Below are 22,177 nucleotides of genomic sequence, written 5' to 3' on the forward strand. Positions count from 1 at the left end.
ATAGCCAGATAGGAAAGTCAGCATGTTTGCCTTTTCAATGTGATATTTTTAACAGTGAAATCTATTGGGCTGGTTTTATATATTTTTATTGTTATTGTATAAACGTCCAAAACTAAGGTAACTTTGCTTATCAGTTCATAAAGTTAATTATTAAAAGTCATAGCTAAAGGATCCTGAGGGGCTCACTCAGGCAAAATTCAAGCACTTCAGTGGTAGTTTTGCTTGAATTGGGACTTCAAAACTGGCCCTTGCAGGGTCTGTTTGGCCCTGTACAGTGCAGTTTAGGCCTTGTTTATTATGATTTATTGAATACACAATAAACAAAGTATTCTGTGGATTATCTGTGGATTATAAAATGTGCAGCGATGTTAAACTGAGAAAGAACAGGATTTCTGTAGTCTAATAGCAAATGCCAGGACCGGTATAACCGGGCATAAAAACCACACTTTTTAAAAAATCCAAACAAGAGAGCCCCCGGTTGGGAGATTTAAAATATATATATCACAGTGTTTGGAGCAGTAAATAATTATATACTGCTGATGGAATACGAAGCACTGGTTAGGCCACTGTACAGGGAAGGTTTTGATCAAGAGCAATTATGGAGTGTACATCATTCTCTTTAAATATCCTTATTTAAACTAGATGAGGGGCCTCCTTGCTTCAACCGCAGTGATAATAAGTGCTAAAAAAATATCCTCATCAACATCACGTCTGTGATTAACCTGAAAAGCATAAATACCAAAATATGGGACGGATTCTGAAAATAGGTACTGCCTTTAAGTCACTGAAGTCAGGGTCAGAAACCCTGCTCTGGCCAGCATGTTTTGCCCTATATTTCTGAGCCCACAAAGAACTATTTTTATATAATTGAATTAAAAACAAAAATTAAAAAGCAAATTAGTACTAAAAAGTTCATTAAGGTATTCAAAATACGATTGTTTTTCTCTTGGAAGGCCAAGTTATGTTGTGACTGAGGCTATAAAACTTGGAATTCCCCCTCTGGCCCTATCATGGCTGTTCTATACAATATAATGATATTAAAATAAAGAATAATAAGCCTGGGAAAAGAGTAAAGTGAATCTCGAAAAAAAAGAGAAACAATTAAGGGCCCAGATTGTAGGCAGATGCATTCATAGCCCTTGCTGAGGGTACTGGGAGTTGTGTGTGTGTGTGTGGGTGTGCGTGTGTCTGAGGGCAGAACTGGACACATTCATTTGAAAATATAGCAGCAGCTCTGAGCTTTGCCCTTTCCCCATCTGGATTAGAATGAATCTAAAAAGTGACAATATTTATGAGTATCTAATTTAGTTATTTTATCAGAAAGTGAAAGATCCAGGAGGAAATAAAAAGCGATGAACCGACTGAAAAGAAATAACAGGGCCCAGCCCTTCAGCTCTAACTCCCTGGAGCAGTGCCATGGAACTGCTCCGAAGAGCAGTTACCGAACCAGATAGACCCCGAAGTTTACAAAATGGCTGATTATATTTTACAGCAAATCCTGCGTATAATAATGTAAAGGAAAATTAGGCAGAAAGTTACTTATTTTGTATGCACTCGTGTAGGATTTGTGCTGAGACTTGGGACATTTGTTTTAATTTGGCACATAAGTAGTTTGTTGATTTAAAAGCAGTAAAAAATATTCTAAAATGCTATTAGGAAACCCTGCATTCTGATTAATCCGCAACCAGCCTGAGATTCTTGAATGTCGTAATGGGCCAGAACACATCTTTCAAATAATACTACTGTATTGTTACAGTAAAGCTAGAAAATACATACCGGTACAGTAAATGAAACTATTAGTAAAACACAAAGAGCATTTTCTGGCATTGGTTGAACCATAGGATCAGGAAACCAGGAGTTTTTTCCTGGTTATGTCACCTACCTTTTATGCGACCCTGGACAAGGCACAATCTCCCTTTGCCTCAGTTTCTCTGCTTTTACATTTACATTCGAGGTTTACCGAATGTGGTGAGGCTTAATTCATTATATGTTTGTAAAGCGCTCTGAGATAGTTACATAGCATCCCTCATCCAACAATTGCCATTCACCTGCTTATACTGTATTCTTGTTGTAGCTCTACCAAAGTTCTCCTCTACCGTGGTTCTTTTTAGATTGATTAAAATTAGTCAAGCTATTTCCATTCAGGCTAAATCCATCCTTTCAGTTACTTATTCAGAGACTGAGGAAGCCCTTACGTACCACGGTATCAGAAAACCATGACCCATCCATCCAATTGAACACTGACCTAATATATTGCTATATTAGAAAACAGCAGAGAGAAAATATTTCAATTCTCCATTGTTAGAGGGGGGCCCACATTTTTTTCCTTATTTGCATGTTCACCTATCAATCACTTTGCTGGTAAGTGAAGACACTTTAAATATTAAAATAGGTTGTTTTCTGTTTGGGGTATAACCAAAATAGTTTAACTTGGTATAATTGCAGCTTCCAATTAGGTCTGTTTTCATGATTATTCAAAATTATTTTTTTCAGTGCACTTTAGAGAGGCAGAAAAATAAAACCCTTAAACCAATTAATTGGGGTTGCTAAATTGTTTAATGGGAAATTTTCTGCAGAAAGTAAGCTTTCATACAAAAGTATAATTCTCTTTTTATCCCTTCCGCTTCAACAAAATATTTTTCCAGCAGTAAACAGCTGCAGTAAGTAGGTTAATCAAATATAATTCTGTGCTCAGCACTTGTTCGGCAATATTGTGGTCATCTCAGATATTATTTTGTGGTACTTGCTGGTGTATGCGAGCTGCTTGACTGAAACAGTACAAGGTATGCTAGGATCTGGATTTCTGAGGGAAGCGTGGCTGGATTTAAAGGGGTGCAGAAGGGAAAAGGGGATAGTTTGAGGCCATGGGTAGAAAAGGTTGAAAACTGACGATGTAGAAAAAAAAATATTAGCAGGGTTCTCGAAGCCTTTCTTCTGCTATCTTGTTTGATGCTGTTCTGCAGTTTTGTGGCTTGTGTCAGTTCCCATAAAATAACGCTTTTCTCTTCTGATTGGGCCAAATCTATGCAGGGCACCCGAGTGCCGTATCAATTTCTTGGTTTATAAAGGCTTTTGCGATTCTTTACTTTATATTAGCGTGATAGGTCGATGCATTTTCCAGAACTTTAAAATAAACCACCATTTGTGCAGCCCATTCCCACCCCAGTACGGATGAAAAATTCGGACCTGTCACAAAGATGCCAGAAGGATCCAATGGAACTTGCCTTGCATTGGGAACGCGCCAGACTTGGAGCTCTTCCCTCCCTGAGTGAGAAGCTGGGCTCAGATAAGGAAACAGGACACGTTTGTGGACATCCATTTTCAAGATACACTTTTTGCCTGACAGTGACTGGGATCCTCTCTTAGCCGTGTGCGTACATATCAGGGCTGCTATCACAACTCCTACGCCAATTCCCTTTGTCTGAGATGAAATAGCACCGTGCTCTATATATACAAGAGCATCTAATAAAGCCACACCCTTGTAAATGTGTGTACTGCTAATTCGGGTAACCGGGTAGCTCTCAAGTTTCTAGGGCGTCCTGGATTTGCTATTTGATTTATTTTTTTTATTTGCTCGGCTGCTTTTTCTTAGTATTTCTGTAGCCATCGCACCATTTTCTACTATAAACAGAAAAGATTAAGGAACTAAACTTCAGAACTGTACTTCCTTAATCTAATGTCTGTATCTAAACAGGGTTTATCACCGTAGGATCTGGGCACTGATTCCGACCAGCTATAGTTTCATTTTTATTAATATAATTTTTTCCTTTATACAAATCAATTGTATAGTTGCCCACAATACTCAGGAAGCTGTAAAATCAGAGATGAGCATCAGACTGTGCATATCCACTGGAATTAGGGCTTGACTGATTTCATTCCCACTAGAGAAAATCTAAAGTAACTTCGTTGCCTTTAGCGGAGTTTTTCACACCGGTAAAAAATTCACAGTAGCGCCACGAGAGTTACTAGCGAAAATTCAAGGTAGGAATGTGATCAGATTTCTGTCCATTGTCCCTGCAGAGTTAGCAGGAGTACAAACTAAGGCCACAACCCTGCAAATTACTTTTTCACCTGAATAATTTGATGCTCGTGTATAGTACCATTCATTCAATGTGGCTACTAGCATTTTTGCAGGCTCCAAGCCTTATTTTTCCCCCAAGTAAACCAAGCAGTTATTTGATTCAGTATCTGACTCAGGAAGCAGATGCTTTGATTAAGGTAGTTTTGTTTTTACAGTCACATTTATGAGCATAACAACATGGTAGGTGGGTAGTTTAAAATGTTAAAATCTTAATCTCTGCTACCATTCACCATCTTGTAACTTGTTCCTAAATATCCCTGTTATGGCAAAATATTTTTAAAGTGCTTCAGAGCTGTGTGGTTTGGGTATTTAGTATTATTAATTTAGACCTTGGTGTGGGGGGGGGGGGAGGAAGTGTCATCTTGTAACTTTGAAGCACTGTTTCTGTGGGAGAACATGAGGTTCAAGTCCTACTGTGCAGTAGTTCTATCAGAAGGTGAAAAGTAGAGGAACTGCACATAGCATATGAACCACAAGAAACAAGGCCTAAGCAAGGCTTCTGTTGTGCCTAGGCCTCCTGGTGGCCTTCTCCACAGGAGTGGATTTCTCCCAGGGGGAAAAGAAAACAAAAAGATATTTTACAGTTTCCAGGTACAGTGAAAACACATAAGCCTCTCAAAAACATAGCAGCATTGCTACATCCTCTGGTCCCCTTCCTTGTCAATAACCTGAACTACCTCTTGATTTCCAAACATTTGGCCTACACATCCTGCTGTTTCTTCTCTCTACTACAACCGATATAAGAGCTACTTTTTATCATTATCAATACTGTCCTCAGCATGTCCCTGGTGGCTTGAGTCACTATTTCTTCTCTCCTTGATGAACAGCCACTAGATCAGTGGTTCCCAAACTTTAACAACCTGTGAACCCCTTTCACTAAAATGTCAAGTATCACAAACCCCCTCCTAAAAAGGAATATTCCCAGGGATTTTCTCCTTCCCCTGAGTACAAATTATAAAAGCAGTGATCTTGGAAATATAAAATTTGTTTTTATGACATGCTTATTACACACTATTTATTATTATTAATCATTACAGTATTGTTATTACATTATGAAAAGGGTAACACTCTTCCAAGAGCTCATTTTCGTAGCTTGTATCACTTCGAATAAACCTGTTATAAGACAAGGCTCCTACGTTTCATCAAGGAGTATCAGATGTGAAACAGCATGAAGACATTTAAGAAGCCAACTTAAAGAGTTCCTCCTACACAAGCATTCAGGTCTTGAGCAGTCCAGGCAAACAACACACGTTACAACAAAGCTTAAACTTGTTCTTCATAATAATTTTAAAAACAATACTAGCTGCCTATTTAATTTTAAAAACAGCAAAAAAATATCCACCTCCTGTTCCATTTTTTATAAGGCGTCTTGAAGTTTAAATCTCGTCAGTGTGATAGATATGCTTGCTTTGATCTGCTTAGCTCTTGGAAGTCCAAGTCCAGGGGCTCCGGGCTGCTGTGCTGCCCAGGGTGCCTAGGGACAACTCTGTCCACCATTAGGGATTTTTTTTCCCCTGAGAACCCCCTGCAACATTTCACAAACCCCAGTTTGAGAACTACTGAACTAGATAGAACACAAACTTCTTACAGCACAAAATTCTCTTACCACATGCCATTTGCAGTAATACATTTCTTGTGAACTCACAAAATACACCCTCCTTCGGAACGATTCACAGCAAGTGTCACAAGGCTGCAAGTTGTGTATAGGATAGACTGAAGGGGGGTATGCTGAGGTTACCGGGGAGGCTAAAGAGGAACTAGTTCTCGTGATATGGTGTGGGCTTGACCCGAAGTCCATTGAAGGCAGTGGAAAATTTCTATTGACTTCAGTGAACTTTAGCTCCGATCCTAAATTATTAAGATGTGGACAAGTATTTCAGGTTTGGGGACAAACAACTTTTATATAAATTTGTGATTTCTTTTTCCACAGGAGATTTTACACTCTCTCTCTCTCTCTCTCTCTCTCTTTCTCCTGTGGAAGAAATCACAAGACTTGGTTACAGCCTGGAGGTGAAGGGAGGCGGCATGAGAATAACTAATAGTTAATAAGGATGCATTTCTTTTATTTGACTGAGCCACCAACTCCCATCTGTCCCGTCGAGTGATCTTAAATGTGACACTGGGATTTGCCATGGATGAAATTAAAACCCTCAGAAAGGAGGTTTGCTGGGGTTGCGCGGCGGGGCAGGGGTAAACAATAGAATTTGTTCTATAATGTTTAAAAAGCTACAGTGTGGGCCGCAAGATTGTCAAATCAAAACGGAATGCTTCCGTGTCTTACAAGGCAGCTTCAGCTGTAGGCTTACAACGTGTTACAAGGAGCGGGTAGCTTACCAGAAGGGAGGCATTTCAGAATGTGTAAAGGGACACAGGAAACCATGAGGTTTCAGAGGGGCAGCCTTATTAGTCAGTATCAGCAAAAACACGATAGTGACTAAGTACTTCGTTGTCCCTGACACTGGAACTATTTCCCACTCACGTACAAAGCCCAGGCCCCGATCCTGCAATGCCTTGTGCACAGGCCGACCCCTGCGCTCATGGGGAGCCCCGTTGGAGTCAATGAATGAAATCCTGGCCTCAGTTGAAGTCCGTGGCAAAACTCCCATTGTCTGGGGCCGTGGGGGTCCAGGATTTCACGGACTGGCGTCTGAAGCTCCATGTAGGCGCAGTGATCAGTCCAGACACGCTAACATCGCAAGATCGGCCCTCAGCAAATAGAAAACAGCCCTTTCTTAAGAATTCCTTCTTTTCCAAGTGGGAGCATGGGTCGTCTCTCGTGGACGGTGCAGAACCCGCCATCTCAGGGGATTTCCTTGAGCCCGGGCCTGTTCACACGGGGCCCTCTATCCCCACCTCTGTTGTAAAGCAGCCTGCCTAATGCTCTGCCATTACCCCTACAAACCTCCTAAAGGGACAGTCTACCCCACGGGGAGGCTAACACGCACTCTGGCGTCTAACCTTCTGCTGGTTTCCTCCATGGGTATGTGAAGGGAGGACACACAGATTAACCCAACATGCGGACTCTCCCTGCAGCCCACCAGGGAGAGGCTTCTGCGGGGTTGAGGGAGAGGATATTTCTCTCTCTTCTGTGCTAGGCCCAGCTCTAGGATGGCTACTTGCTCGTGCAGAAGTGGAAGAGAGCACAAGACCCTAACCTGTCCACGGGCGGAGCCAACTGGGTTCCCCTCGAGGACAACCTTACATTATAAAATGCTGGCAAGGTGGTCAGAATCTCTTTCCTCATTCAGTGGTTCTTCCGTCCGCGTTCTCGTGCTCCGTGTTGACACTGAGCAAAATGGGATCGCTGGTGTAAGAAGCAACGGAGTAAGTATGTGGGGGTGGTGCCCATACAGTTCTGTAGCCAGGGCTGTGGTCTGCGGCTACAAAATAAAAGCATTTTGATATTATGTCTCTGGATGGCTCTCGGTATTAGTGATGAGCTGCAATGCTTTCCACCTCCATGACGTTTGTTCAAATGGATCCCAGGATAGAGTATCAACATTCCAACACGCCTTGTGCTCTGCAGTGAAATCTGCCTTCATTTCCTGGGGCATTTCTTCCTCCTCCCCAGTCCCCCCCACTGGCCACACACCACGTTTGTCTGATCATCTGATTCATGTGATCTCAGCTTGACTACGTACTGGTTTTACAGCATGACCTTTTTACCAAACAGAACAATATGAATATAAAACTACAGTCCAGGAAGTGATGCTATTAACCTGCTTTCTGTTGCGTTGTATGCTCATCTGAACCGCAGTCTGGGCCGTTAGATTTTCTGGGCTGGAACGGTGATGTTCATGGGAATCTTGACTGTGTTACAGAGTTGTAACTGAATGTAATGAGTTTACAGAGCTCTACAGGGCAGAATTTGGCACGTACAGTGGAGGTGGATTTCACCTCTAGTGAAAACAGGAAAAATCTTACTAGCTTCAGAAGCTACTATTCATCTTTGCTTTCATGGCGATTACTTGCTGGGATGTTATTCATGGGGATTACTTGCTGCCATTGTTCTTTGTCCGCTAAGTGGCGTGAACAGATACGCTGCTGTGTTAGTTTCACTGGGGTGAAATGGAAATATATAGTGAGGTAAATCTAGCTGTTTATTATCTGCTTCTATATTTGACCGTTACCGAGCTCGGATTGCGCAATCATGCTGGGTTATCTAAAATAAAACCGCGTAGACTTCTTCTACGAATGTCTCTGTTCATGGAAACTTCTGCTGTAAAGTTAATAAAATGAGCGTTCCTGCCTCCACTTTGTGAGTATTTCTCCAAACATTGGACATGATCCGAAAATATGGCACTGTAAGGAGAAGTGCTTTGACAGCACTTTCCCGCACAGGTGCTGAGTCTATTTTGCGCTATCTATGGTACCGGTCGCGGCTGGTGAAGAATCCAGGATTTTCCTGGGAACACGAGCACCTTTACTAGAAATACCCACTCACATAGTGCCATGCATCCAACATCACTGGTTAGCATACAAAACAGTCACATGACAGTATCGTGGAACCACGGCTGCCAGCGAAATTTGGGGACGCCCTCTCTTCGTTGATCTACTATAACCGGTGAGACCGAGTGTGCACATGGGAGCCTCCAGAGGGTGAAATGGTTAAAGACCCAGGGGGTGGCCCAGGTGGTAGTTTTAGCCGCAGACAGCGGGTGAAGGGGATCAAGAAGGGGTTGCAGGCAAAGGGCGCGGGGGATTGAAGGAGATGGACATGTGCCTGGGAAGTGGGAGATGCGGATGAGGGGTAATGTAACCGCATGAGCGAGGGAGACTGGGTGGTTGACTGAGTGGGATGGATGGAGGACAGCAGCCAAGTTATTTTAGCTTGCGCCCTCCTAGCCCTCCATAAAACCTGGCTTACCCAGCAGAGCGCTGGGGGAGGAGGGAGTCTTCGGGGAGCAGGGCGCTGCCCCTCACCTACCACCCCACCCACTTCTTTTTGGTCCACCTCCTTGATCGCAAGAAGTTTTCTCCTGGGAGCGCGCGTGGGTCGCTCTGGCGAGATCAGGAGAGAGATTTTGACCGCCTGGGACCGCCTTGGGTCCGGATTCGCTGTCAAGCGGAAAAGTAACGGTCAAGGTAGAGGAGACGGCGCTTAGCTGGCTTAGCCGAGCCCCCGGGCGCCCCTCGTTGTAGATCACCCTGAGCAGGAAGAAGGATGAGCACTGGAGGCTCAGTGTGGAGGCGGTGGCGTGTGTGTGTGTGTGTGGGGGGGGTGACTGAGCGAGGCCGAGGGACACACCGCGGCTAGGAGGAGAGGCGAGCGCGTGTGCAAGGGGCGAAGCATAAGGGGGGAGGAAAGCTCCAGCGGGGGAGGGGACATCTCTCGGCCGGGCGCCTGTGATGGGCAGGGGTGGTTTTCCAATCCCGGCCGCTGCAGCCGCCTCCCTGCAGACTGGCAGGGCTTTCCGGCGGTCTCGCTGCGTGGGGAGCGCGCGTGCAGCAGTAGGGCAGGGAGACGACAGCCAGGTTATTCCTGGGGTCGTTCCCGGGGCTGGGGGCTGCAGTGTCACCCCTGGCTGGCGGGGGGAGGCGCCCTGCACGCACGTGCCCATGAAGGATGGGGGAGGGGTGAGGCTGTAAGGAAAAGGAAGGAGGTGCAAATATATCAGTCTGGGTTGGGCCCTCAGTGCCGCTATTTAATGCGGTGGAGTAGGGGAGCTCGGGGCTAGCTGGCGCCCAGAGGCATGCAGGCGGGGGCTGTAGCTGCAGACGGCGGGAGGGACCTTCTGGCTAACGCCGCGGCTCAGGGGGACGTGCAGGGGGTGCGGCTGCTGCTGGAAGCCGGGATGAACCCCAACACTGTTAATTCCTTCGGCAGGACCCCCCTTCAGGTACAGGGCCACGGAGCCCAGCGGGAAGGGAACACGGGCACCGGGGAGCGCGAGCCATAGGGACTTTGCATTTAAAATCAGCTTTCCATCGCTGCTGGCTCGAAGGGAGATCTCACGGGGAGGGGAAGAGAGCCTGCTTCAAATAAGTAAAAATGGGGATTGTAAAAATCTCTAGTTTCTGTTCACCTATTGAATCGGCCATTAAGGGAAGCGCATGGGAGTCGCTTAAGAGAAAAACGAATTCTACTTCTGGATTGCTAAATGTTTAAAAATTCATTGCTGCTCGTTTAAAATTATTATTCATCGATATTATGTAGCTCTTAGGGGTTAAAAAGTAAATATTTTCCACAACATGAATCGAAACGGGGCGCGTGTAATTATGGGGGAGATGAACCATCAAGCAAAGGGATAGCTCTGTATGTAGGAATACTGATAAATTACTATTTCTATAACACGGTCCACTTTGCTTTATTGTTCATAGCCCACAATTATACGCGCCCCTTTTCGATTCTTCACCCCTTAACAAGTTCCAGAGGGAGAAAAAAAACTGCAGGAGTGTTTTGATAAAAGGTTTACATTAAAAATAGCACTATTTTAGATGTTTTAGCATCAACTTCATTCATTTCTGAACATTAAACATCATTTAAAGTTATATGTAGGAAATGGTAGTTTGTTTCAATTACTATTTCAAACAATACCTGGATCATATAAAATGCCAGATCATATTAGATTTAAATCAAGCATAACTGGACTCTGAATGACTGCCATTTTGTTTGACTGTTTATAGAGAAAGAATTATACTTCCAAGGAGTAAACATGGCAGGGGAGAAAAGGAAGGGTTTTGTGGCTGAAGTTCATTTCCACATATGTAGATAACTTTAAAAAAACCCACAAAGTTATCCACATAGGTGGATGTGTTGTTATTGCTTTTTGTGTGTTTTAATTTATATCCACATACATAGAAACTCATCTATATGTGGAAAACTTTAGAAAAAAAACACACTAAAAACCCTTCCCCTTTTTTGCTATCCTTAAAATGGCTGTCTCTCAGCCCAACTTGCATAGGTTCTGACTGTGCTCAATTACATTTGATAGAAATGGTGCACACAGATTTCTATGATGAGTTTTTATTCTTTTTTTTTTTCTTCTTCATTTAAAAGGACATCCTTTAACCCACTTTCTATTTATCTTGCGCACCGAGATTATTGGTTAAAAAAATTGAAATTTGGACACATTTAATATAGTGAAACTTCAAGTGTATTTTACTACTAATTTAATGTATATTAAAGTAACTCTATATCTTGTTTGATTGTGCATGTGAAGCGGAATACACTTGAACATATTTTAAACACTTCATATTTAAGTACGCTGCAATATTAATCAAGGTCTATAAAACCAAGATCAAAAGCTTATTTTAAATCATAAAAGGAAATCCAAAACAAGACAAAACCACCCCTCCAGTTCTGTCGCCCTTTCCTTGCGCATTAATTTGCAATGGAAATCTGTCAAATGAAAGACTTTTTTTTCTACGCAGTTAATTTTATTGTGAATTAGTTTTCTAGTACATTCTCCTAGTTCACTTCACAGAGGAAGTTTTTCAAAGAACTGTTCATCTCTCTCAATCACATGTAAATGAAGGTCATGTCCGCATAAAGTAACTTGATAAATGTGATGGCGAGTTTTATTTTTTAATCAAATATAAAAATGGGTGCAGTCAAAAAAACATCGCTACCGAGCGAGAGGTCTTACGGATGTGTATTTGGTACATATGCTCTTGAGTTGCATTGGGTAAATGTTTTTTAATTTTTACCGTTTAAAATGTTTAATATGAAGTATTTACAGAAAAATACTATCATACATACTGATTTGAAATATGTATTTGTGCAGTTCAAGAACTAGGCACCGTTTACAAGTAGCTAAATATACAAACCCCTAGAAAGCCTGCCCTGGTGAAGCTACTGGCAGTTCTGTCATGGACATCGAGGGGGCCCGAATATCACCCTGAAGATTCACCTCCTTGGAACATAGGTGTAATTCCAAAGTCAAGCGACCAGATTCTGATTTCCATTACGCCGGTGTAAATCCAGAGCAACTCATAATGCGGCTCAGATTCTGACCTTAGCTCAGATAAAATCCCCATTAGACCAAACGAGATTTTTGGAAAGAGCAAGACTGAACCCTAAAATCGATCAAGGCTCACTGACGGCTTCTCCCCCCAGGTCATGATGATGGGAAACACCCAGGTGGCGGAGCTGCTGCTGCAGAGAGGAGCGGATCCCAACCGCCCGGACCCGCGCACCGGCTCCCTCCCAGTGCACGATGCGGCGCGAGAAGGTTTCCTGGACACCCTTGTGGCGCTGCACCGAGGCGGGGCTCGGTTGGATCTGCGGGACAAATCGGGCCGCCTCCCCATTGACCTAGCTGTAGAAAGCGGGCATCAGCAAGTGGTCAGCTACCTCCGAGCCCAGCCTGCAAGGAATGCCGCTCCGCCCCAGGCATAGGGCCCGGGCGGGCTAACAGCGCTGCCCAGCTCAGCCACAGGGACCAAATGAAATGCTTGCACCACTGAAGTCAATAGAAAATTTGCTGTTAATTTCAGTGGAGCCAGGATTTCACCCCAGGTTTTTCTACGGCAACTGGTGACCCATCCGCCAGGCAGCTGCGTCCGTGTGGGTCTCTTGCGGGGCGAGCAGGGACTGCGCTGGCTGGGATGGAAGGTTCACGGGCTGTGGTAGAAAACAGCTGCTCTGCTTGGTTCTAGTCAAAGTAGAGAGTGTGGAGAGAAAGATAACCCACTTCTGCACGAACAGATTTATACTCCGCTTGGATACGGTCAGATTCCGTTTATATTGAGCTGCTAAATAGCTGCAGTGGTGGGCAAGGGCCAGGTTTTCGTTTATGTGTTACAACCCTTTAAAAAAATATTGAAAAGCCCTTCAGACAAACATGACTTCAAAAATTTTAGAAGGAAGAACTCTTGTTCAAACAAATTAAAACAAAGTTCATAAAGAAAACAGACGATTCTTAAGCATTCTTCCAGTGACATAGTGAAATCTTCTGAAGGGGTTGGTAAGGTAGCACTGTATGTAGGAGGCGTCCTGCCTACCTGCAACCCCCAGCTGGTAGCACTCCAGGGAGTGTGTTGTCTGGGATTTATCCACTTTATAACCGAACGGTATGGGGTACCTTTCCAGAAAGCAGGCAGGACCATGAACCTGATCTCATTCCCTGTGAACATCAATGGAAAGAATCCCATAGTTGTGTAGGCAGCCTGATTCCATTCCTATTAAACCCTTCAAGAAGGCAACATCATTTCCCAGCACAGATACAATATATTTCTTTAAAATGTCACACAAAAAGCATCAGTTGCAAGTGTAGCCATTAAGGCGTGACTCAAAGTGGTGGAAGTAAATGAGCGTCTCCCCCCACCCCCGCCAATGGGTTTTTAATTAAGCCCTTCCTTTACTGTGACATGTATGCGATTCCTCTAAAGATGTTAAATAACCTGCATTACAGGTAGAAGCCCTTGACTCTCCCTGATTATATAATGCATTATATAAGACATAAACAGATGCATAGCACAATCATAATAAATAGCTTTCTCGGAAGTTTTTATGTAGTATGTACTGTTTAAGGAGCCTATCCTGCAAGCTGTTGAATGCTTTCAATGCTTATTTAAAGGCCATTCAGTACCTTAAAGGAGGGAACTTACATTTTACTCTGATATTGTTTATTGGATGGCAACCTTTCCTTAGCTCTACTCTGTTACAGTCAGAAAACCCTTGCTGGTCCATTTGCGCAGCATTGGTAGCGGGATTATGGGCCTTTAATCCCACACCTACTGGCCATTAATGGGAATCTTTCCATGGATACCAATATACATTGGATCAGGCCCTCTAGGCGAACTAAATGATTTGAAGAATATTAACTTCTTATGGAGCTAATAGCTTACCTCTGGAGAGCTACTATTTCCCATTAGATCGAAGGGAGACGTATGTACATGAACATTAGAGAGGTGTTTGTGTACAATTATTTAAAAAAAGGGACTGAACTGGGAGGATTCTGATGTTTAGATTAAAAACCCCCAAATTATAAAACCAGCACAATATGGCCTAAAGAATTTACATTCCTTATTATCCATCAAGAGAATCTCCCTGGACAGATGAAGCAGTAGGCGCGTATGTTGTATAACATCACCACAGTGGGGGGAAATGTTGTATTCCGCATATTAAATTCTTAGATAACACTAGTGTTATTTCTGTAAATGATACTAGACCCCGCTCATAACACGATTCAAAATACGCAAGTTGATGTATTGGTTTCTGTACTGATCTAAGTGATAGAACAATGCTAAATCACAGAGTAATGCTTTTATTCATAACAGTACTAGAATAGGCAGCTTTGCATGCTATTTAGATTTTAATTAGATCCCTCACACTATGAGGAATGTGAGTAATTTACCCGTCTAATTTTACTTTCGAGGTCTACACCCAAATTATCCCATTCTAATTCCCACTAGTAGGGAAACTCTGAAAACACACAGATTCAGAAACCTTTAAAAATTTACGAATTTTATACTGGCAATGTGAACGTGTATCTCTAGAAAATATTCCTATTATGAAATCAATAGTGCTTTGCCATTAATTTCAATGGAACCAGGATTGGGACCATTATTATGGAGTTTTGTTTTTAAAATTCGCAAATAAGCAATGGACGCAAGCAACAGGGTCATCCAATACGACAGCAGAAGAGCGTGTGAATATTTATTACTGATATCTGCACACCAGCTTCCCCCCAAAAGGAAATTAATGAAAGAACAGTTTATAAATGTGATGGTGTATTGCTTCTGCTTCCCATCCAGTATTGCTTAAGCTGACTAAGTAGCTGTTATTGTTTACGTGCAAAATATTAAAGTGGGTTATCAGATAATCTAAAGTGACGATTACTTTGTGTTTGCATTAGTGTCCTAGGCTGGTCGCAGGATTCTTAGAGAGACGAGGGAATATCTTGTACTGGACCTTCTGATGGTCAAGAGACAAGCTTTGGAGTTTACACAGAAGTTGGTCCAATACAAGGTATTCCCTCACCCACCTTTTCTCTCAGTGTTGTTAAACAGTCTAATACACAATTCAATATATACTAGTTGAGATTATATTAGAGATAGGTTGTCGGAAAGCTAATAAAATGTCAAATTGAACAAAAGGTGTATTTCAATAGTAGAATTAAAAAAAAAATCACTAATATGAATAATTGAGTTCGTCTGGCAATTTGCGTGGATAAACACTTGAGAGAAGCAAGAAAATTCTACCAGACTTGGTATCAGTACTACTCTGTGGATTTAAAACGTTATGTATAATTCTTAAATATTAAAGATAAGGACGATCTATAACATATACACATGTAATGCTTTATACCTATATCTATTAAATTCTCACAGTAATTAAGTGATGCCAAACTAAGAGTTTTCTTGCTTCTGTTTTTTTAAAAATGCAGTTCATTATGCTACCCATGCAAATAACCAAAGTGAAAATAGTTCTCCATAACGGCAACTGAGACTGTATTTGAATTCTGGGTTAGGAATAGGTGGCATTACACTGTTTTGGATCAATTTCTAAGAAACTTTATTTCAGTTTTCCGACAACTCAAAAGAAAAAACAAACAAAAAAACCCACACACAACAAAATTAGAAAAATCCCATTAGCAACTAGAGATCTTATTCTGCAGTCGACATGCTACAGAACTTCAACAGACAAGGCAACGCGCGTGCAGCTTCCTCAATTCTAACTCCGGCAAGGCTTTCCTGGTCATCCTTTGCTCCAAGTTCTCACACCAAGAAAATCCTGGAAGCATTTTGGATACTCGAGCGCTACTTAACTCATTCAGATCCTTCCTTCCCCGCTGTCCAGCGGCAAGTTAAACCGCGGAACCTTACGGAGAAAACCTCCAGTCCTGTGTTTGTTACTTAAAAAAGAGGCTCTCCTGGAAGGGGCTGATCTCGCAAAGCGCTCGTCCGCTACCATTCCCGTTCCTCGGTATGGGATATGAGAGCACTATTCAGAATCAGGCCACCCAGGCCCCAATCTTGCAAGGTGATGAGCGCCCGCAACTCCTATTAAAGTTAACGGAGTTGAAGGCGCTCAGCACCTCGTAGGATCGGACTCCGCTCTCGTTTCCTCCCATGCTGCAAAAAGAGCTATTAAGTGTGCAGGTGCAAGGGAACTTCGGGTGCAATCCTGAAACGCCACTGCCCTGAAGTAACATTGTCCCAACCGTCCCTCGGAGGATACAAAAGTCAGCACAAGCATTTGTCTTGATATGAATGTGCCGTAGTGTGAACTCCCTGTCGATGCAAGAGTCACCAAAGGATGTAAAGCCCTCTAGGGAGGGGGCATTCATATGAATCTCAAAGAGCTGTGGGTTGCGGTGCCCAAGGATGATTACACAGTTTTGACAAAAGGAGAGGTCGCACGCCTGTATTATGGGTGCCTTCATTACCGCGGGGGAGAGGGGGGAAGGAGACCTCAGTACTTTTCCAGATTGAACACACTAGATTCTATGAATGGCGCAGAATGTAGATCAAATGCGCCTCTACAAGCAGTTATAAAGTGAAATCCTGGCCTCATTGGAATCAGTGGGGAAACGCCTATTGACTTCAATGGGGCCAGGACTTCCTACGCGAGCTCCGCGGAAAATTATACTCGGGTTCTTCTGGGAGCACATCTGTCACGCTATAGGTTTCATAACGATCTATATTAAAGTTAACTCTATGTAGATATACTTACACAGGACATGGGGCGGGGCGGGGGGGGGGAACATGATTTCCTAATTAAACAACTGGGGTAATCTTTGGGCTAGATCTTGCCCCCACCGAAGTGAATGGAATTTTTCCAATTGACTTCAGTGGGACAGGATTATCCCTTTGAAAGTAACATGAAAGTAGCCAAATTTACTCTCGAGGTGGGAAAAATACACAGGAGTGTGTCTAAGGGGGACTAGGGTTCCATTTGGTACGACTTTGCCTAGACTGTGTATTTGTAGACACGGACAGTGAAGAGGGTCAAGGATACTGCTGAATCAGTTAGATTTAGTGTGTATATCCATAGAGGTCAACTGGTTCAAGGTTATCCTGGAGGAATTGGGAGGGGAGTTATGCATAGATGTGATTTTGCCCTGTGTGTCTAGATCACACTCTAGTCAAAGTCACACCTGGCAAATCTGAATCCCGTCCCTCTTTTCATCAACCTGTGATGAGCAATAAGGACACGTTTGCTTGTCATAGCAAAGCAATTCTCTCCCTGGAGAATGGACTCAAACATTGCAGCATAACTCTCTCCTCATGTTCCCAATGAAAGCATGAGCGGTAAGCAGCCTCTCTGCATTATGTTTTAGGATATCTTGCAAATATCTTTGTATACATCTGGCATGTCGGGGTGAAATCCTGGCCTTAACTGAAGTCACTGGGAGTTTTGCCACTGGCTTCAAAAGGGCCGGGATTTCACCCGCATGCTCTTGTTGCCTCCACACAGAAACTGGAAAAGCAGGATCTGCATGGCCATTTGTCATCACCTTCAAGAAAGGTGTGTTCCTTCAGTCGGAAAAGTCCCAGAGAAGAGTCAACATGTATTTAAACATATTCCTCATTTAAAAACAAAAGCCACTGATCACAGCTATTCTAAAGCAAATTGGCTTCTATTTTCCAGGCCCTGCTAACCCCTTTACATGAACGGCAGTGTGCACGCTAATACACATTCAAGCTCCCAAGAGGCTCTTCTTGGGGGTCTTTACTGCTCTCACGGTCTCAGGCTCCCAACTAGCTGACAAAGTGAATCAATGGCGTTTAAGCTGCTTCTTTCAAAACCCTCCCACGTGGCTTGCTTGCTGTTCAGTTTTAGCTCTGGATGTAGAAATCCGCGACGGTCCCTTAGGGGGGAGGCGGAGAAAGACAGCCAGGACCGCCCGCAAGGGGGCGGAGAAGGCAGCGCGGTTGGCTGCCCCCCTATCACGGGACTGTCAGAACATCGCTGGGGCCAGCAAGCTCGGAGGGGCGGGGAGCAGCAGAGGGAGGAGCCGCTGTGCCGCCGAAGGCGGGGGAAGACTCAGGAAAGCGAGCGTGCAATGGGCTGGAGGGGAATAAGAGCGGAGTCAAGGCACTTTCGGGTCCCGGAGAGGAGGGGGAAGGGGCCGATGCTTCAGCCCCCCGTCTGGCAGAGCAGAGCTCTCACTGGACTCCAGGAGCGGTCGGTCCGACTTTGGACTGCAGAATCCAGCCCCGGAGCCTCAGCTCCGCGCCCAGCTACTCTGCGCTGCCCGGAGCTTTACTGACCCCCCTGCTCTAAAAGGGGGAGACATCCGCCCGGAAACGCAGGAGCGCCGAGCAATGCTGGAGGCGTTTGTTCCTCGGCGGGACACCCGCTCCCCCCCCCCCCCCCCCGCGCCGTCCGCCCGGCTCGGGGCAAGACCGCTGTAGCGTAGGGGGCGGGGCTGTAATATTGAATTAATAAAGTTCCGCCCCCCCCCTTCCAACGGAATCGTAGTTCAACAGCAGCCCTGCCCTCCTGGCTCCAGGAAAAGCCCCCGAACACGTGGTAACAATGCAGTGCTTTTAAGTCCATTAAAAAACACGCCCCCCCCACAAGTCTTTCTGCATCCGTTTAGCGAGATCCCCGGCACCGCCTCTGTGGCTGAAATACCGGCTGACATTTCTATAGAATAAAAGCGATCCGCGTAACTTGTTCTCCCCCCCCCCTTGCCCCAGTTTTCCCCTTGGTGCTTTTTGACATTGCCTGGGTACAGCCCCTCCCCCCAAGGGGCGCAACCGGACTGTCCCTACGGTCGGGGCCAAGGGACAGGCCAGGCCCCCTCTCCAGTAGGGCGCCTGTCCCGGGGCAGAGGAGACGTGGGAGGCGGGGTGCTCCGGGGGCAGGGCTCGGCTTGGCGCACGGCTGGCAGAGGGCGCTGCTGCCTGGCCTGGGGGGCTCGAGGAGCGCCCCCCCACCCCCCAGGGCTGGGACTCCGGCAGGGGCTGCCCCTTTGAGCGGGCATGCGGGAGCCCCAGCCCAATAGCTCCTGTGCCGGGGAGCGGGGGGTCTCCTCTAAGAGCCGGCCGGCCAAGGCTCCCCCCTTGCGCCCTGGTTCCCCCTGGGTAGCTAGCCCGGTTTCCTTGGGGTACAGGTGGGTTTTTCCTACAGCGATTAAAACATGTAACACCTCATGGAGTACAGCTGTCACTCAGATGCCCCGCACAGACTGCAGGGGCCAGGACCTGACACGGCTGATCTTTTCTGTAAACACGGAGGGTTCGCATGGGCAGTGTCCCTCCAGGGCAGAGGAGTTCCTGGAGGCGGCGCTCAGGTGGTTTTAGATCTTCTCCTCTCCGGGCAGTCACTTCCCACCGCCCCCAGAAGCAGCCAAACGTGCGCACTCGATGGCACCAGCCCCGCGTTCCGCGGCGAGGTCGGCATCTGCCCCCCCCCCCCCCCCCCCGCAGCAACCTAACCCCGGAGCAGCCTTTAAAGACATGCTCCACTAGAAGAGCGAATCCACGGCGCTGGTGCATTCAATGCAGCCATCTTTGCCGCTGAATAGCGGGTCCCTGCGGACGCGAAGTCTCCAGTGTGCTGCAGCGTGCAGCATCCCACAGGCAATGACGACACAGAAGGTAGGTCCAGTGTGTCACAGGCTGGCTCAGAATTAGGAGCTGTCCACTTTCTCCGCCAACATACCATAGGATATGACGGAAATAAACGCTAACCAGTGACATACGGTAGGATGGGTGTTTAAAAGTAGAATGAATATGACTGGCTCTGTTAATATATTCATCCTCTGTAGATGATTCCCAGTCTCACCTACTCTACACTGAAGAGTTTCAGTGGAAGGGGTGCAAGTGTGTTTAATCTCTCTGTGTGTCACACACACGCTCGAGAAAAGTCCCTTTCTAATAACCGATAGGCGGTGGTTTAAGACAGATCCGCTGCTGTCGGTTTTGGAACGGTGGAGGCCTCAACTATTCCTGGAAAGTCACCCATGAACTGAAGGCGGAACAGGGTTTTGCTATTAGATTTTTGGGTGGGGTGGGGAGAGGGGAGAGATGCCAAGGTAATGTAGGAGCCGGTAGAAGTCTCAACACTAAGCCACAATATTGATTGAGCCACATTCTTTCCATTGCTCAGGGCCGCCCAGAGGGGGGAGGCAAGTGGGGCAATTTGCCCCAGGCCCCGCAGGGGCCCCCACGAGAGTTTTCGGCGGGTCTTCAGCGGCAGGTCCTTCAGTGCCGCCGAACATACCCGGATCGAGTGAAGGACCCGCTGCCAAAGACCCGGAGCTTCTTCCGCTCCGGGTCTTCGGTGGCATTTCGGCGGCGGGTCCTTCACTCGCTCCGGGACCCGCCGCTGAAGTGCCCCGAAGACCCGGAGCGGAAGGACCCCCGCCGCCGAAGACCCCAGCCCCCCTGCCATTGCTAAACGCCATTTACGAGGATTAGGGATAATGCTTACAGTGAAAGCAATTGCAATGTTTAGAAATGCCCGGGATAAGTTCAGTTTACAGTGACGCACTGCCAGACGCATCTTTTAACGGGCCAATCTAGCTGTAGAGTTTATAAAATGGTTTGCGTGACTAGCCGCCCGCCATCGTGAAGATCTAACAAAGCACCGACTCTAGCATTTGTCTAGTGCTTTCCATCTTCCGCTGTCTGATCCATCCCCGCCACACCCGATATTGTATGTGGGGAAACTGAGGCCGGGGGGTAACATGACTCGGTCCAAGTTGACAGCCTATCGGTGTCAAAGACTGGAGAGGAATTCAGGGAGGTTCCTGGCTCCCACGGCTGTACTCCGAGTGCACAAGTCCGTGCAGCGTCCAGGTAGTAAGTAGCTAGAGTTCAGACATGGGGAGCTGAAGGAAAGGAGTTCCCGCACGCCACTGCTGCTGCTTGCCATATACTAGGTTGTAGTGCGTGTGCTTTCACCAGGAATGGCTCTTTAGAGGTGGCTTAGTTGTTGGAAAGAACCAGATAAGGGGAAGTGAAGATCAGGGATGCACCAGGCCAGTTTGCAGAGCACCGGCAACACACCCGCTGCAGTGCGCCGGGGTCTTTGAAGCCCGCTGGCCGCGTTTGTAGCGGCAGTCTAGGATTAATATAGTCGGGCTGGCGGGCAAACAAGAACCCAAAGCTGTCGGAGTTGGTTTTCCTTCTGCACTGGGCCCCTCCCCCGGGAGACCCAGGTTCAATTGCCCTAGTCCCGCTTGGCTATTGGAGAGGCTGTGGTTGCTCGCTCCCTGGTTTTGACCATAAATGCCATCTTCGGTCTTTCCTGACATCTGTCAGAACAGATCGGCCCTTTTTCATAAGCGGTTTCCACCACTGCGCATTTTCTGATGTAAGTGTTTCGTCAAAAAAAATCACCCCAGCTGCTTTCTAATGTATCCCAGCAGAGCTGCTGCACCGGTCCTTGTTTTCTGTGCTCTGCCCCTGAGCCCGCTGTCTCCGCTCTCACTCAAACTGCCTGGATGAACCTTCCCCGCCAGTCTGGTGGCACCACAGTGGGCCGGGGGCCAGCAGCAGGAGACTCACAACGGAGTTACTCCGCACTGCGCAGTGAACATCAAGCCCCAGCTACCAGTAGTTGCTGCTAACCTAAAATGGATTCCACGGCACCCACGTGCCCTTATTTCAGTGTGCAGAAGTCGCCCACTGACCTCTGCTCTTGAAAAGAAGGTGCCGAGGGGGAATTCAGTGAGCTAAGCTACTTGGTTGAGCATTCAACTTAATAGAAGCCAGGAAACTCAGCTGCACCAGGCGTCAGCCTCGATTCATGCGTATTGGTGGGATCTGGCTGCTCCCCGCCACGTGGGTGAAATGCTGGTTTGACTTTGCTCGCTAAAGCGGCGCTGGCAAGCAGACGAAGTGCCCGGCTTGCTTTACCTAGAATAGCGAACCCAGTAAGGCGGCTTAGACAACCAACCCCTCGGTCCCAGCCTGCAGTAGCTGTGCTCCCCATGGGAAGCCCGCGTGTAAGCAGCCGCTGGAGAACAAGCGCCTGAACCAACCCTGTTCTACAGCCCGACTGCAGCTCTCCATCGGCCACAACCAAGGTAAGATGCTAAAAGATGGGGGGGGGGGGGGGGATGTCATTCAGACGTCCCTTTCCTCATTCTCCTTGGTCAGTCTCTGCGCATGATTCTGTACAGATCATGGCGGAGTCAGAACGCTTCAGTCGAAAGAGGCTCCAGGTGTCCTGGCATTGGATTTAACTAG

The 22,177-nt window shown here is 46.2% G+C and overlaps 1 protein-coding gene across 1 annotated transcript; it reads left to right on the forward strand.

Moving 5' to 3' along the window:
- The first annotated feature begins 9,715 nt into the window (after positions 1-9,715).
- Positions 9,716-14,860, forward strand: LOC128838962 (cyclin-dependent kinase 4 inhibitor B-like). The gene is made up of 2 exons (XM_054031534.1): positions 9,716-9,921; positions 12,141-14,860. The coding sequence occupies exons 1-2, from the start codon at positions 9,775-9,777 to the stop codon at positions 12,420-12,422; spliced, it is 429 nt and encodes a 142-aa protein (XP_053887509.1). The 5' UTR covers positions 9,716-9,774; the 3' UTR covers positions 12,423-14,860.
- The last annotated feature ends 7,317 nt before the right edge of the window (positions 14,861-22,177 follow it).

This window comes from Malaclemys terrapin, chromosome 6 (assembly GCF_027887155.1).
Source record: "Malaclemys terrapin pileata isolate rMalTer1 chromosome 6, rMalTer1.hap1, whole genome shotgun sequence".
NCBI classification, from domain to species: Eukaryota; Metazoa; Chordata; order Testudines; family Emydidae; genus Malaclemys; species Malaclemys terrapin.

Excerpts from the sequence above, each read along its gene's own strand:
- LOC128838962 (XM_054031534.1), top strand. The coding sequence starts at position 9,775 with ATGCAGGCGGGGGCTGTAGCTGCAGACGGCGGGAGGGACCTTCTGGCT. Across the intron at positions 9,922-12,140 it reads TCGGCAGGACCCCCCTTCAG|GTCATGATGATGGGAAACAC; the intron begins GTACAGGGCCAC and ends TTCTCCCCCCAG.